At 36.1% G+C, this 14,222-nt stretch overlaps 1 protein-coding gene across 1 annotated transcript in view; it reads right to left on the bottom strand.

Annotated features, from left to right (window-relative positions):
- GABRG2 (gamma-aminobutyric acid type A receptor subunit gamma2) overlaps positions 1–6,398 on the bottom strand; it is a 79,451-nt gene extending 73,053 nt beyond the window's left edge. The window contains exon 1 of the mRNA XM_075715521.1: positions 6,292–6,398. Within this exon, the coding sequence (XP_075571636.1) occupies positions 6,292–6,398 (107 nt within the window). The remainder of the gene's footprint in view (positions 1–6,291) is intronic.
- Between the last annotated feature and the right edge of the window lie 7,824 nt (positions 6,399–14,222).

Raw genomic sequence — 14,222 nt, 5'->3', positions numbered from 1 at the left:
AAGTCATCAGAAGTCACTCATCATATTAAGTCTAAAAAAATTAGTGTATTTAGAATGGATGCTCTATGCTGTTCTTTTCTTATCTCTCCTTCAGCCAAAACAGCTCTTCACCCTGTTTTTTGTGCTTCGGATATATTCACTAGGGGCAACTGTAGTCCCTAATTTCATTAGTGCTCGACAAGTTTGGTTTTAGTCTCATTCAATGAAATAGGCTCTTCCTTATCTAATAATAATTATAGTTACCTGACTATGGTGATGGACTTTTTTTTCTGCAATTTATGGGTCTTTCCTGGTACTTTCTGCAGTCTTTTTATTCATCATATAATGAATGTATCTTGTTCTAAGTAAACAGCCTCCATCTTTGAGCCCAGAAGCATACCTCTACTTTCAGAGGAGTTACCTGGATGTCTATTTCTATCATCAGTTGTCTTATCTTTTCTAAAAAGAGATAAATAAACATATCTATTTCTCTTTTACTGCCACAAAGTCTCCCTAGTTCTTGTTCAGAATTTCCATTGACAGAAAACAAGCTCTGTTCTTGAATGGAGAAATTTCTTTATGTCCAGAGGGCCAGGACAAGACCTATGTGCTACTTAAGATCAATTTACATTACAGTCTATGGGCTGAAGTGGAGTGCAAAGTTTAAAAACCTTCTATCCAGAATAAAAAAGAAGAAATGAAGAAAACAATTGTTTAGAGGTATTGTAAACCAGTTAACTGGAATGTAGGTTGAGAGCTTTCTGCAAAAAGTAAAAGCATTATGCAGTGTAAGAAACACTTCTTGAAGATTCTGACCAAGTTATAATTTAACTTTGGGTTATTTCCCAGTTCTCACTTATGAACACCTAACTACCTGTAAGAATTTATACTGCATAGGTCGTGGCTTTTCCCTGAGCAACAGACTGACTTCAGTGGGTCAGGGATTACTGAGAGGATAAAACTAGGCCCATCATGTGAGGAGATTCCTAAAACTGCTGAGATTTTCAGCATTAGATATAGGATAGGATTTCTTAGTAGACATAACTGGAAAATGGAAAATCAAACCTTACCACCTATGTTAAAGGGAATTTATATTGCAATAAATGTCCATTAAAAAAATACAACACTAGGCTATGAAGCACAAAAATTAAAAAAAAAAAACAAACCCTTCAGTTCTAACATCCCTATGAAAATCATTTTTTTAATGTGTATATTTTCTAAGCCCAAATTCATATTGAGTGAGCCCCCAGCTAGCACTGTGTTCTTCACTGCCCTTGTCACATAATCTACCTCTTTTTCTGTATAAGACTGTGAGTGGGGCTGCAGGTACAATAGTTTGTAAAGTAGCAGTTCAGACTCTACCAATGAAGCAGAGAACCACAGTACACTCTTGTTATCTGTTGAATGTTTAAAAAATATATCAAATTATCACCCTAATAGAAACTTTGTATCTAGGAATATATAGAACTTTTATAGCTAGAGTGGCTGAACATAACATGGGAAAGGCTACAGGGTGCTGAGCTAGCTTCAAATGAGCTGGTGCATCTCCACATTGCAGGACAGTGCCAGTCAGAGGGATCAAGCTTAAAACTGCCTCTGCTTTGGAGCTTACTTACAGTACCAGTAAGGTACTCTACTGATCAGTACAGGTACACTCTAAGCAGGCATAAGAGGCAGAATATGAAAAAAAAAAAATCAACCCTCCTATAAGCATGTGCGTTTGTTATTGCTCACCTCTGTCTAATGCTTTATCTAATCCTTTAATCATGCTTTCAATTCACAATTCAGTTCTTCGTTGGAGAAAGTGGTGGTCATTACTTAAGTATATAAGAATTTAATTGTACTGGGACTGAGGCTTGGAATGAGTTTCCTTTGACCAGACATTTGCTCTTTTTCCCTTCATCTGTTCACTCCTATCAGAGTCTTCTTCCCTTTTAAGTTTTTGTGCAACTGTTACAGAATTTCTTGACATATGCCAACAGAGCAAATGTAGCATAAAGAGGAACACAACGCGATCACAATCCAAATCAACAAGATATTTTTTCCAGATCAGCACTAATCAAGAATGGTTCAAACTTAAGACGCAAAACTATGATTTGGATGGCCATGAAGAAGACATATAATATGAATCATATGGGAAATACTACATTAAAAGAGTAGGTTCATTTCCTAAGCTATTTTTACTGTAATTAGTTTCTATATTTTTTTATTAACAAGTCTCACTTCTCAGATTTTCAAGGATTTGAATTTTCTGAAAGACTTTGTAACATCACTTTGCATATTCATTAGAGTATTTTGGAATACATGAATTTTGGCATGCAGGTTATGGTTAGGTGGTATAGTCACTAAAGCAGAAGTTAGTTAAAGGGATTAATCCACATCTCCAAATCATTATATAGTTGCAAGTAGGGAAACAGTGTCTGTAATCTTTTTTGCCCCATCAAATTATTAATAATGAGATAGTGAAGAATTTTACTTAATTGTTCAAATCTACTTTAGATCAGTGTTTTTCATAGTCTTTTTATTACAATAATAGTTGCTCCAAGTGTGTATCCCAGCATTACAGCTGATAGCAGTCAGGAATGCAGCATAGCTATGAAAAACTCTAAGACAGTCTCACCCACGTTGCTACCCCTGAAATGTTCAAGTAGAATGCAGGTCCTGTGTCCATGCAGCCTCAGCTCTGCTGAAACAAACACTGCAGTATATAGGCCGGTCAGCACTAAATATTCAATTTCATAGTATCATAGACAAGGATAAAGTCATCACTTAAGAGCACCTAAATTCACTTCTTCCGTCATGACTCTTCTTTAAAAGGGACCATTCCTTGTTAGTTGAGAAATTGTCTCTTGCTGAGCAATATCTTATTCCAATAATGCTCCAGGTAACTTCAATGGGACCTCTGGCTTAACGTTAGTGCTATCCACTGTGTGAAAGTATTGGAAGCTACCGTACGAATAACTACAGCTGCAGGATTAATACCAAACCGATGTTAGCAACCTTTACAGTAATTGTAAGTGACTGTTCAGCTCAGTGATATTCATGCCCCTTTTAATCATTGTTATTATATCACTTATCACACAGTGCAGGAACCAAGCTGACACTGCTAGTGCTTTACAAGAACAAAATAATTTTATTTACTCCCATGTTCAGTAATTTACTAGTAAAAATACATATATTCACATATGCACCAAAATATTTTGGTGCTAAAATGATTGCTTTATTTATCCTTTTACTGATCAGTTTTCAGTTTTAGGTATCTATCTATCTATCTGCAGCATAGAAACATTGCCATGACTCTACTTGGGCATTAACGGGTGAAAAACTAAAAGTAGCTAGTGTCCAACATTTCACATCTGGACATTACTTTGTGTTGTGTTCACGTGTTTTTTGCAGACAATTTGTTAAAGCTAAGGACTATACAAAAATAACTAATGAAACCTATATGTATTGTGCAGAGTATAGCTTTAAATCTATTTAAAACTTTCCTGGTGAGTGAGCTCTATTACATATAACATGTTAATTACCCATTATATGTTCAATAAGTGTAATCAAATTATTAGTTCCAATTAAATCCCATATTGAGGTGTGCAAATATTAAACTATTTTATTTACATTTTTAAAGTGTTTCTAAACCCTAAGATTTTGACGCACAGTTTTCAGAAATTTGGAGTTTGATTTGACTCATTTTGACTGAAACACAGCTTCAGTGAATATGATGGACTGCACAATGTTGTTACACTAGTCTGAGTGATAAGATGATGGGGGAACTTTATGCAAGAAGTTTGCAGCACAGTTATGAATGTCAAGAAACAAATTGGAAGAAAGCACAAGTGTGCACAATTGTAAGGATGTACTCTGTGCATGTAAGAAAATTAATACATAAAATTATTGTAAAAGTAAAATACTGTAGTGCTGTAATAGCACATTTGTTCTGAATTCATTCAAATCATGGTTTGCTGAAGTCAATGCCAGGATTTTAGCTACTTCCATTAATGCCTGAATGATGCCTTAACTTTCCTCTTCTTTCTCTAATCTTCTAAATATCAACAATTGTGTAACAATTAATTTCTCTATACAGTAATTTTTTTTATTAATAGAGGAAAAACTTCTGCACAATCTTGATAATCAATTTTTATGTGTTCAATTACTTTGATCAGATTCTGCAAATACTTAAACTTTTGTGTGTATTCTGGTTGGTGTCAACACATTTATTCACTTGCATACCATGGAGCACATATGTTAGTGTTCAGCTGCATTGGCCTTTAAGAATTTCAGTGTCCAAGACAAGCAACACGTAATACAATAGTATTCCCCTCCTTCAGAAATGCTTGAGTTTTTAACAAAGAAAAACTTTCATCCTGGCTATACATAAATGTTATCTAAGTTCAACTTCTGTAACTCTGTCTTGGTCCATGAGTTTCCAAAACTAATAGTAAGGTTTCTTCCACAACAGAAGGAGAAAAGTGTCCTGATTATTAGAATTAAAATCATATCTGCATGTTGACTGATTTTAAATATTTTCATAAAGCACTAAGGATAATTTTCCCCTTTACTTGTAGCTTTTTAATATTGTTTCTCTGTGCATTATTTATTCTTTAAAATTATGAGGTCAGGAAGCTGTCAGAGGAAAGAAACCACCTTGGTTATCAGGTGGCTATGAACATAGACCACAACCTTTTGCTGAGATAAAACTTTAATTTGCATTGTGCAGTTTCTTTTAAAGCTTATGAAATAATCTTGGCAAAATGTCACTCAGGCTATGTTATTCTGAAAGATGAGTGAAAAGAAGGAAGTGTGTTAAATATCTGGGATTGTTTTAGCAGAAGTTTTATTTCAAAATAATCTGAGACCCTGTGTTCATGAAATCCTGTAAAAGCTCATTTTCCATTGCTGCATTCACATAGTAATCATAAACGATTCTGTAAGAATCAGAGATACCTTACACCTGTCTTACTCCCAATAACAAAGTATCCCTCGTGGTAGGCTCACCAAGTTTTATTTCACTTTCTACTCCATTTTCAACCATTTTAATTTCCTTTTCACAGGAATTCTTCAAAAAGTCCTTTTTGTGTGAAGAAAGTTACTCTAAAACCCAGCAACTTTTAATTTCCCTGGCCAATAATTTTGGCCTTTTATTTTGCTTAGAACTAAAATCTTACCACTGTAACTACAAAGTCTGATTTTTCTTAAACAAACAAACAAAAAAGCGAAAGAACGAACCCACTTTTTAGTATGGTAGTGTCCAGGTAAAAGAAGAGGAGAAGAAAGAAGATAGATTTGAATGAGGAGCCTGTATGAATACAGCATTAATAGTAGAAGAGAGTGGGCAATAACTTCTCTAATGTATCAATGACAACATGGCTTATGCAGCTGTGAGGAAAAGTCTATTACCACTTGAAAGGCCAGGTACTTTGTGGTACAGTGCTACTTTCTCATCTAACCTGTTAAATGCACACTCCACAAATTTTCCCAAGAATATCAGGTTCAGCGTAATGCTTGGCACTGCAGCAGGACTCACCCCCCCCCCCCCCCCCCCCCCCACTTTCTACTCATCCACATACAAACTCCTTCTTCCTCTGCTGATAAGATTTTTACCTCTTTATATTTATGTATACAATACACATATGCAGCATGCACAAACAGTACATGTGTCAGTGTGTGTGTGGGGGTAAATGCTATTGTAAACATTCATCTTGCATGATCAGCGAACACTATTACAATTGCATCCCAGTGCTTGGTCCATCAGCGTTAAAAGCATGTCAGTAACTGGGAAATGCAGGCAGCACCTTGCTGCCTGCCTTGGAAGGGTTGTGCAGAGATCCGCATCTCTGTCCTTGGTCCTAAATCCTTGCTCTGGCTCCTTACAGATGGAACAAACGTACGGCGCTTCGGAGCCCGGAGCCCCGGCACAGCCATGATGTGGCTGCTTAGGTGAAAACAAGCACGAATGCACTGACATTCTGCCCACAAAACACAGCTGTATTATAACTCCATGCACTGTAGCAAACAATAATTCAGAGATAAAAGGCTTCATTAATATGGCATCAAATTCTATGAAACACCCGGCATGTACCACCATCATACACACCCGCTGCTTACCATCCCTGTCCATTTCAGAGCGACAACAATTGTAAGAGAAATAAAACATTGTAAGATCTCAGCTGCTAGGAGATAGATGAATGTAATGCCACTATCCAAACCTCCAGCATTCTCACCACAGCTCTGCAAATTTGCAAACAGATTCTTCACCCCCCAGCCCTCCCTCCCTCCCCCCCCCCCCCCCCACCAGAATCAGAAAGCACATCTTACCACTGGATGAGAGAGAGGAACAGAAGTGCCCACACCATCATTTTGAGAGAAAATGCAGGATTCAAGAATGCAGTGCTCCCCAGGCTTGTTGGATTTGGAGAAATCATCTCTTTTTCTTCCCCCCCCCCCCAGCTTTTTCCCCTTTCCTCCCGGTTGCAGATGGATCCGTCCCCTTCTTTAATTTTTTTTTGGTAGTGGTTCTCCCCCCCTCCCTACCAGGTCCCGTCAGTGGGATGATACATTGCGCCCAGCTGCAGGAATTAATATGCAGGGGGACAGAAATTAGATCTGCACAAGCCCTTTGCAGATATAATCAGAAAACGTCAGCTCAGGCAGCAGGCAGCAGCTTCCAAATCTAGGGGAATAATATAATTGGGAGAAAAGAAAAAAAAAAAAAACCACACACACCATAAACCAACAAACCACAGTAACTCACAGAATAAAAACAGTCAAGGAAAGAAGAAATACATACACATGCATTTACAGAACCGCTCACACACGTGCAATAAAATCTGATAAAGCAATAAAAAGAGTAAACAAGAGGGGGAAAAAAAGAAAAGAAAGAATAAAGCAATGGAGCTTCTGCCTGAACGCAGATTAACTCTGAGGTCAAAGTGGAAATGATGCACTCTGCTGCAGCACAGATTAACACATGCGTGGTGTCAGCCGGGGTGCTTTTTAACCTTTGATTACACATATGCAGGCAGCCTGGGTTTTCATTTTGGAGGCAAGAAGGATTTGGCAGGCATAAAAAGGGAGGTTGGAAGGAAAAGGTTTCCCTATGCTGCTGAGCATCCTCATTTTTCTAAACAGCCTGGAAATCGTGATTGCAAAGGGGAAAAAAATGAAAGGATGGATGGGGGAGTGGAAAAGGGAGGGATGGTTGTTGCTAAGTAACTCAGGAAATGGGGAGAGCAGCATTGGTGGAGTCAGTATGAATGAGGTGATTTAGTGTGTGATAGGATTAGGGGGAATATGCACAGTTTTCATCTCCCCTCCCCCTAATAAAATCAGGCTACACAGACACAGGAAATGCTTCCTGGCCAGAGGGGAAGCACTAGGTGGCTATAAAAGCTGGACCTTGCCAAATTTGGGAACCAGAATCCCAAGTTCCATTGTCCAAAAATGCAATTTAGCAGCTACTAGTGAAGTTAAAAAAAATCAGGGAATCTCATTATTTCCCAAAGTAAGAGCACCTCAGTCTAAAAATAGGCACTTGGACCATGACTTACAACAACAAATTTTTCATATCCCTAATTTTTTCTGCCTAAAACCAAAGCACATATAGACATCATCGAAGCCCATCTTTCTAAAACTCAAGGGAGAAATAAAGAAATAATTCTTCTAAAGAACACTTAAATGGAGAGAAAGTTAAATGCTCCAAATAGAATAAAAACATCACAATTTGCCTCTGGACCGAGTCTAGTCTGAACCAAATTTGACACTTGGATCCTGCTCAAACCTGCCAATACCCGGGACAATCTGGTAATTTCTAATGTCCAAATGCAGAATAAAATTTATCCTTCAAAAATAGATACTTACAGTAGTTGCTGTCCCAGATTCTCAAAAAAAAAAGATCCAGTCTTCAGCCATCAAGCTAATTTTTTTTTCTTCCAAACACAATGTATTTAACTACAACAATAAGCAATAGATCAGTGTTATTAGTTGAATGAAATACATCTTGGTCTCTGGATAGTTCTGTGACAATTCGAGCCCATATCTAACACTGTCACTGTATTTTTATCAGTGTTTCCAAACAAAGTAACAAGTCATGAACCTGGTTCTTAATATTTCCAGTCAATGGTCCTATTCTTAATTAAGTCACTTCACCAACTTGTGAAATACAGCCACTTCAGAGATAAAAAGCTATAAAATATTCCAAATGTTCCCTGTTGTCTCTCTCTCTCTCTTAGTGTATATATACACATATGTACATATGCATATTCAAATATCAATGTTTGCTCATGGTTCACTTCATTACCTGTGAACATGACACATTTGTGATTTTATTATAGCATCACAGAATGGTTTGGGTTGGAAGGGACCTTAAAGATCATCTAGTTCCAACTCCCCTGCCATGAGCAGGGACACCTTCCACTAGACCAAGTTGCTCAAAACCCCATCCAGCCTGGCCTTGAGCACTTCCAGGGATGGGGCATCCACAACTTCTCTGGGCAACCTGTTCCAGTGCCTCACCACCATCACAGTGAAGAATTTCTTCCTTATACCTAATCTAAATCTACCCTCTTTCAGTTTAAAGTCATTATCCCTTGTCCTATCACCACATGCCCTTGTAAAAAGTTTATTGCTGTAATCTCATCAGTTATCAAAACATTCCTTTGAAGGTTAACAATGCTGTGTATATTTTGAAGAGGGAATCAAAACTGTTGATAGCTAAGAATTTTCAACTGCGCAAATATTGTCTTAGCTACAGCAACTACGTCTACTGTAACATAGGAAATAATCAGCTTTACACTACACTTTATTCACTGAAATTTGTCCCACAGCAAAATGTTTCATGTCCTTCTTGTCTGAAAATAGTTCCTGGACTTCCTACAAAATTGTTATGCAGTTTCACTCCAGAGGTTCAGCTCATTATTCTTTTTGAGAGAGGCAAGGGGTCTGTAATAGAAGAAAAACCTGCTCGTATGAAATCTTAAGAGTTTTTTTCCAGGCTTCCCATCACATATATGGTATGTCAAAAGGAGTTAGATACTGCAATACTAATCCTTGACTGTGTAGAGTTGATTAAGATGTACAGAGACATAGCCCATTGATAATATTATTCCTGTAGGTATTTTATTAGCTGTACCTTCTATTCACATTGTTAATTGAATATCAATGGGTTTTGATGGACAAGCATACACTGAAGATTGTGTAGATTGTTCTGCATATTAAAACTTGCATCATCATTCTATGATTAATTTTTCATCTCAGATGCATCTACTTTAATTTTATTTTCAGATGTGTGCAATTGACATTTAGGCACCAACTTAGGTAGTAGGAATTAAGTTCTTCAGCTTCCAATACAGCCAGTGGACCACACAAAGCCCAAGTCAGGTGTTTCAGTGCTCCTACATAGTAGATATCAGAGTTAACATAATTTAGATATCAAAATACTTGACCACGATGCATAAAACTTACCCACCAATAATCAAGCAATAGCAGTTTTGGCTGTAAATAATTTCAAATGCAAAATTGTCCTTGCAGTCCTTTGCAACCATGGCCTGAAGGAAGACAAAACAAAACCAGGTTTTGTGCTTAATGTATTTCAATATTACAATTTCTGGTTCCCACCTTTGCTGGGAAAAAAAATTGTTTATCTGTAGCAGATATAACTGCTGCAGAACACAAAAATGTAATAGGCTGTTTTCTATTTGAACACGTTGTCTTTGAAGCACAGAGTTCTGCTTTTTGTGCCCACAAGCTCAGATCAGATAGTGATGTTTTAAAATTCCATCATAATAAATGATCACAAAGGACCAAATTTACATGAGGATGCTGCTTAGCATGAAAAGTTTTCCTGACACTTTTTGTATGATAACCCAATCCCACATATTAATTTGCCCCTGAGAACCAATGTGGTATCTTCACAACAAAAGAGTTGAAGTTTTTTTATGGAAAAAATGTCTTATGAAGAATAATTAAACACAGAAGTGATTGTTCCAAAAACATGCATTCTATATCAGACCAGAAAAATATACACAAGGCTAACTTACTGTACTTTGGCAGACAGCTTGTCCATTTACAAGCAAGTTCTCTGCTCCCATTGATTTCCCTAGGTGTCTGTATCATTAAGCCCAAAGAAAACATGGCTCTTCCTTACTCTAAAATTACTTTTTCCTGTGTATCAAATATTACAGCATACATTAACAAAGAAGACAAAAGATATATGTGAAAAAGCAAATGAAAAAATAAAAGTATTATAAAAGACAAAGTAAAAAAAAAAGACACTGTCAACGTCAATATATTGCCAAGTTATCCACAGAAAAGATTACTTTTTTCTTTTATGACATGTTCATATCTGGAAGTTATGTTTCAGCTTGTAATTCCTTGTGTTGCTTTAGACAAAAACCAAAAATAAAATGTTAATTTCACTATCTCTCAAATGGCATAAGATTTGGGTAAGAGGTAACTGTTTTTTATGGGTCATGTTAAGGATGGTTTCTTAAAGGCAAAAGAAGGAAACATCTAGGTAGCTAAATTGTCTAGCGATGATTTAGGAGACGGTTAATTACATATCAAGTAATGTTTTGATGCTTAGAAAAATACATTAAATATTTCAAACTATTTTTAACCAGAAATAAAATACCCTAGTTATAAAAAAAAGCCTTTTGAACTGCATGATTCCACATATTTAAAAAAAAAATAGCTTGTTTAAAGCTATATATAAATATGTATTTTATAGTAGTTGTAATAACATTGGTAACGTTTTGGTTTTCTCCAAGATTCTCCTAGCACATTCTAGCATTGGGAAATATATTAATACTGAATTCCTGAGGAAAATAGCATCCAATATAAAACATTTCTTAGATGGAATTCTAGGATTTGATACAGTCTCTTAGTTTTCCCATGGCCTATCTTCTAATACATTTTCTGCTCATCAATAGGGGTATAAATGTGTATTAAAAATTGGAAACAGCTAAAAATCAATCTCGTGAAACTCCTAGAAGAAAGGTAGCTCATGTTTTTGTACATTTATTAATGAGCATATGTGTTTGTGGTTGTGTATGAGAGGGTGTGTGTGTTTTCCTAGTAGCTTATTAGTTTATTACCTCACTGATAAAGAAAATTCTGCACTAGAGCAGGAACTGCCAGGTCTGACTACCTACCGCCAAGTCAAGAGATCATGGGTGGGCATGTCATTTAGAAGACCGAGACGTCTAGTTCTTTCTCAATTCATGCGCACACAATACAGATATTTTGTGAAGGAGTGGTATGGAGGTGGAGGTGGACTGAATAGGAAGTACTCTCTTTAGTGCTAGACTAAAATCATATTTTAGAGGTGATTATTGACTTCTTAATGGTCAGGAAATCTGGGCTTTTCAAAGAGTTCTTTTAATCAAGTCTGACTGAACATTATGGCAACTGCATGAATTTATGCATTCATATCAGTACTAAGTAGATGAACTCAAAATTATAGTGCATCATGTACCCAAATACAGATCTGTTTATTTTGGCATATGTAACTTAAATCTAATTATTTATTATTATATAACTAAAAATAATCACTTCTTAATATTGAACCTCACTGCTACTTTTCCCTGGTAAATATCAGATGAACGAGTCAGACAAATTGTGTATCATTGTGTAGAATATGGATATTCTAGATTGGCAAAGTAGGACTCCAGATGGATTTTATTATTTAACTGAAAAAGTATCATTTAAGCATTGTTTCGGTGTTATTTATTAGAATTAAGATGATCCACTTGAGCCATCAGAATAAAAGAAAAAATAAGACTAAAAAGGAAAAAAAAATTCTTTCAAGAAAACCATCAAGCTGAAGCCAACTTCTTAGAGGATTCAACCTACTGCTTTTTTAAAAAAGCCAAAATCTTGTGCTGCTTGGAAAATTATTTTTTAAAGAATTATTTTAGAGCTTAGCAATAAAAAAATGGGAATCCTTTCCTAAAAAATGCATACAGTGGTATTTCAGGTTTTTATGCAAAGTGAACATTTTTTCAGAGATTTTTATTTGAACTGTTTCATCAGGTTTTTATTCCAAGCAATCACTATCTGAGTATCTGACTTACAAGAAAAAATGCTGGAAGCCTAAATACAACGAAAACACAAACCTGAAATACTGTGTTTGTTTATATGCTTTCGTCTTGTGCTAAACCAGTAAAGAAAACAAGTTTTTGGCTAAGAGCTCTCTCACTGTACTTAGATTTACAAGCTCCTGCCAGCAACAGACTTAACAAATGCTATTTTGTGTTGTAAACATCTAAGATTCTCTTATCATAAAACTCTTTCAGCAAACCGCATTCCCCATCTCCCTGCCCCTGACCTGGGAAAGCTTTCTTATCCTGTAATATAACCTAGAGGACCCAGTTCCATTACACTAAATTCTTATGTGAAGAAATCACCATACTAAGATACTTTCTGAGGAACAAAATAATGGTTGTTTTCTGAACAGTTTTATTAATGCCTAAGAGAATTCTCTGCTCCAAAAGAGTTTCAAAAATGTATGATTTTCAGGAACACATATATTGACATATATTCAAATATATTAGACTTCAGCAGGGTTTCTTGCACACAGTATTTTGAGTGTGTTTATACTGTACAAAGAGCTTAGGTCAAAACCCTGTGTTCAAACTATAGTTTTCTCCCCTTACCTTGTGCTAAATCTCTAAGTTTAAGACCAATGGCTTTTGAAACCATCCCAGGAAGGCAGTCTCCACTTCCTGTAGTCAAGCACCAAACTGAAGTGGGAAGGAGAATGCTAGAGTTGTCCTCCTCTCACTCATGAGAGTAGAGTGAGGGATAGTAGACAAGCAATGCTGTTGTCACTTCTGGGATGATGCCAGAATCTCTACATAGAGGAATGAGGAAACCCTATTCACATAATATGTACTTTCAGTGGGACAAGTTTACTTCAATTGTTTCAAGTATGATTATGACCAGTGGTCGTTCAATCTACTTGCATACTTCTTTTGGAAGTTATCTTTCAGTACCTGCATGGCATAAGTAAACTTCTAACTGTATATATCTCTATCAATGAGAGAGGAAGAAATACGATGTGTACAGAAGCAGCACTGAACACCAAAGGGAAAGACACATTAGAAATTTGAGGAAATAATTTTGAAAGGATACTTAGAATCATAGAATCATTTAGGTTGGAAAAGCCCTTTAAGATCATCCAGTCCAACCATTAACCTACACTACCAAGTCCACCCTAAACCAATCAAGGGTAGACTAGGCTAAACCATGTCCCAAAGTGCCACATATACCCATTTTTTGAACACTTCCAGGGATGGTATGCAAATATATGTGTATTGGAATGAAAACAAACAGGTATTCATGAAGTCATCTAAGATACAGCACATTTGATGGACCAATATGCTTGCAAATATATTTTCATCTGTGTACACTCACAATGGACAGGATTGTGTTCTGTAAATGATTTGTTAACATTCTGAAGTACTGTATATATAACAGAGAGCTATCAACACTCAGTTATTTCATACTGCTAATAGCCAGTTTACCATTATATTGAAAGCATTCACTATCACTCTATTTTATATTAAAGTGTAGGTGAGTGATAAAGTGAGGAATACAGTGCTGCATTTTTTCTTTAGTTGTTCAATTAAATCTTTTAATTTCCTTTATAGAGTGTGATTTTTTTATGCTTTTGGAAAATTAAAAATTTAAGAATTTTTCTTATTTACTCTTACCAAAAAGATAGCACTCTTGAGGATGCTAAATCTGTTCATTTAAGCTGTGCACTTCTTTATTTTTATTCCCAGATGAAGAATGAACATCCTCATAGACCAGGAATACATGGTTTGTTCATTTATTAGTTTTCCCCAATCTATAAAGCAACAAGAACAACATCAACACCAGATACTTGGGATACTTCAGCTATCTCTAGAGAGATTACTTCTTCCAGAAGGAAGAATTTTATCACTTTTTCCATAAATATACATATTTTTCAGAAGACTAAAGTCTACCAATTCCTGACAAGAGGCCACAGGAAGCAGCTTGAAATGTATGCTTAGAATAAAGCCAATCTCAAGTCTCACTAACTTTGATGAGAATTAAGAGCATGTTTAACTGCTGTCTGTAACATCACGGTTATCTAAGTCCAAGTCTTACTTTGCACAGGGAGGTGCAGCCTTTTTTTTCATTAACGCAAGAAAAGGCCACTACTTGACAGAAAACAGTTCAACATCAGAATCTCAGTTTTCACAATTGTAATCAGTATTTTCTCA

This window comes from Pelecanus crispus, chromosome 8 (assembly GCF_030463565.1).
Source record: "Pelecanus crispus isolate bPelCri1 chromosome 8, bPelCri1.pri, whole genome shotgun sequence".
Taxonomy (NCBI): domain Eukaryota; kingdom Metazoa; phylum Chordata; class Aves; order Pelecaniformes; family Pelecanidae; genus Pelecanus; species Pelecanus crispus.
This window is presented reverse-complemented; position numbering and strand designations above follow the sequence as displayed.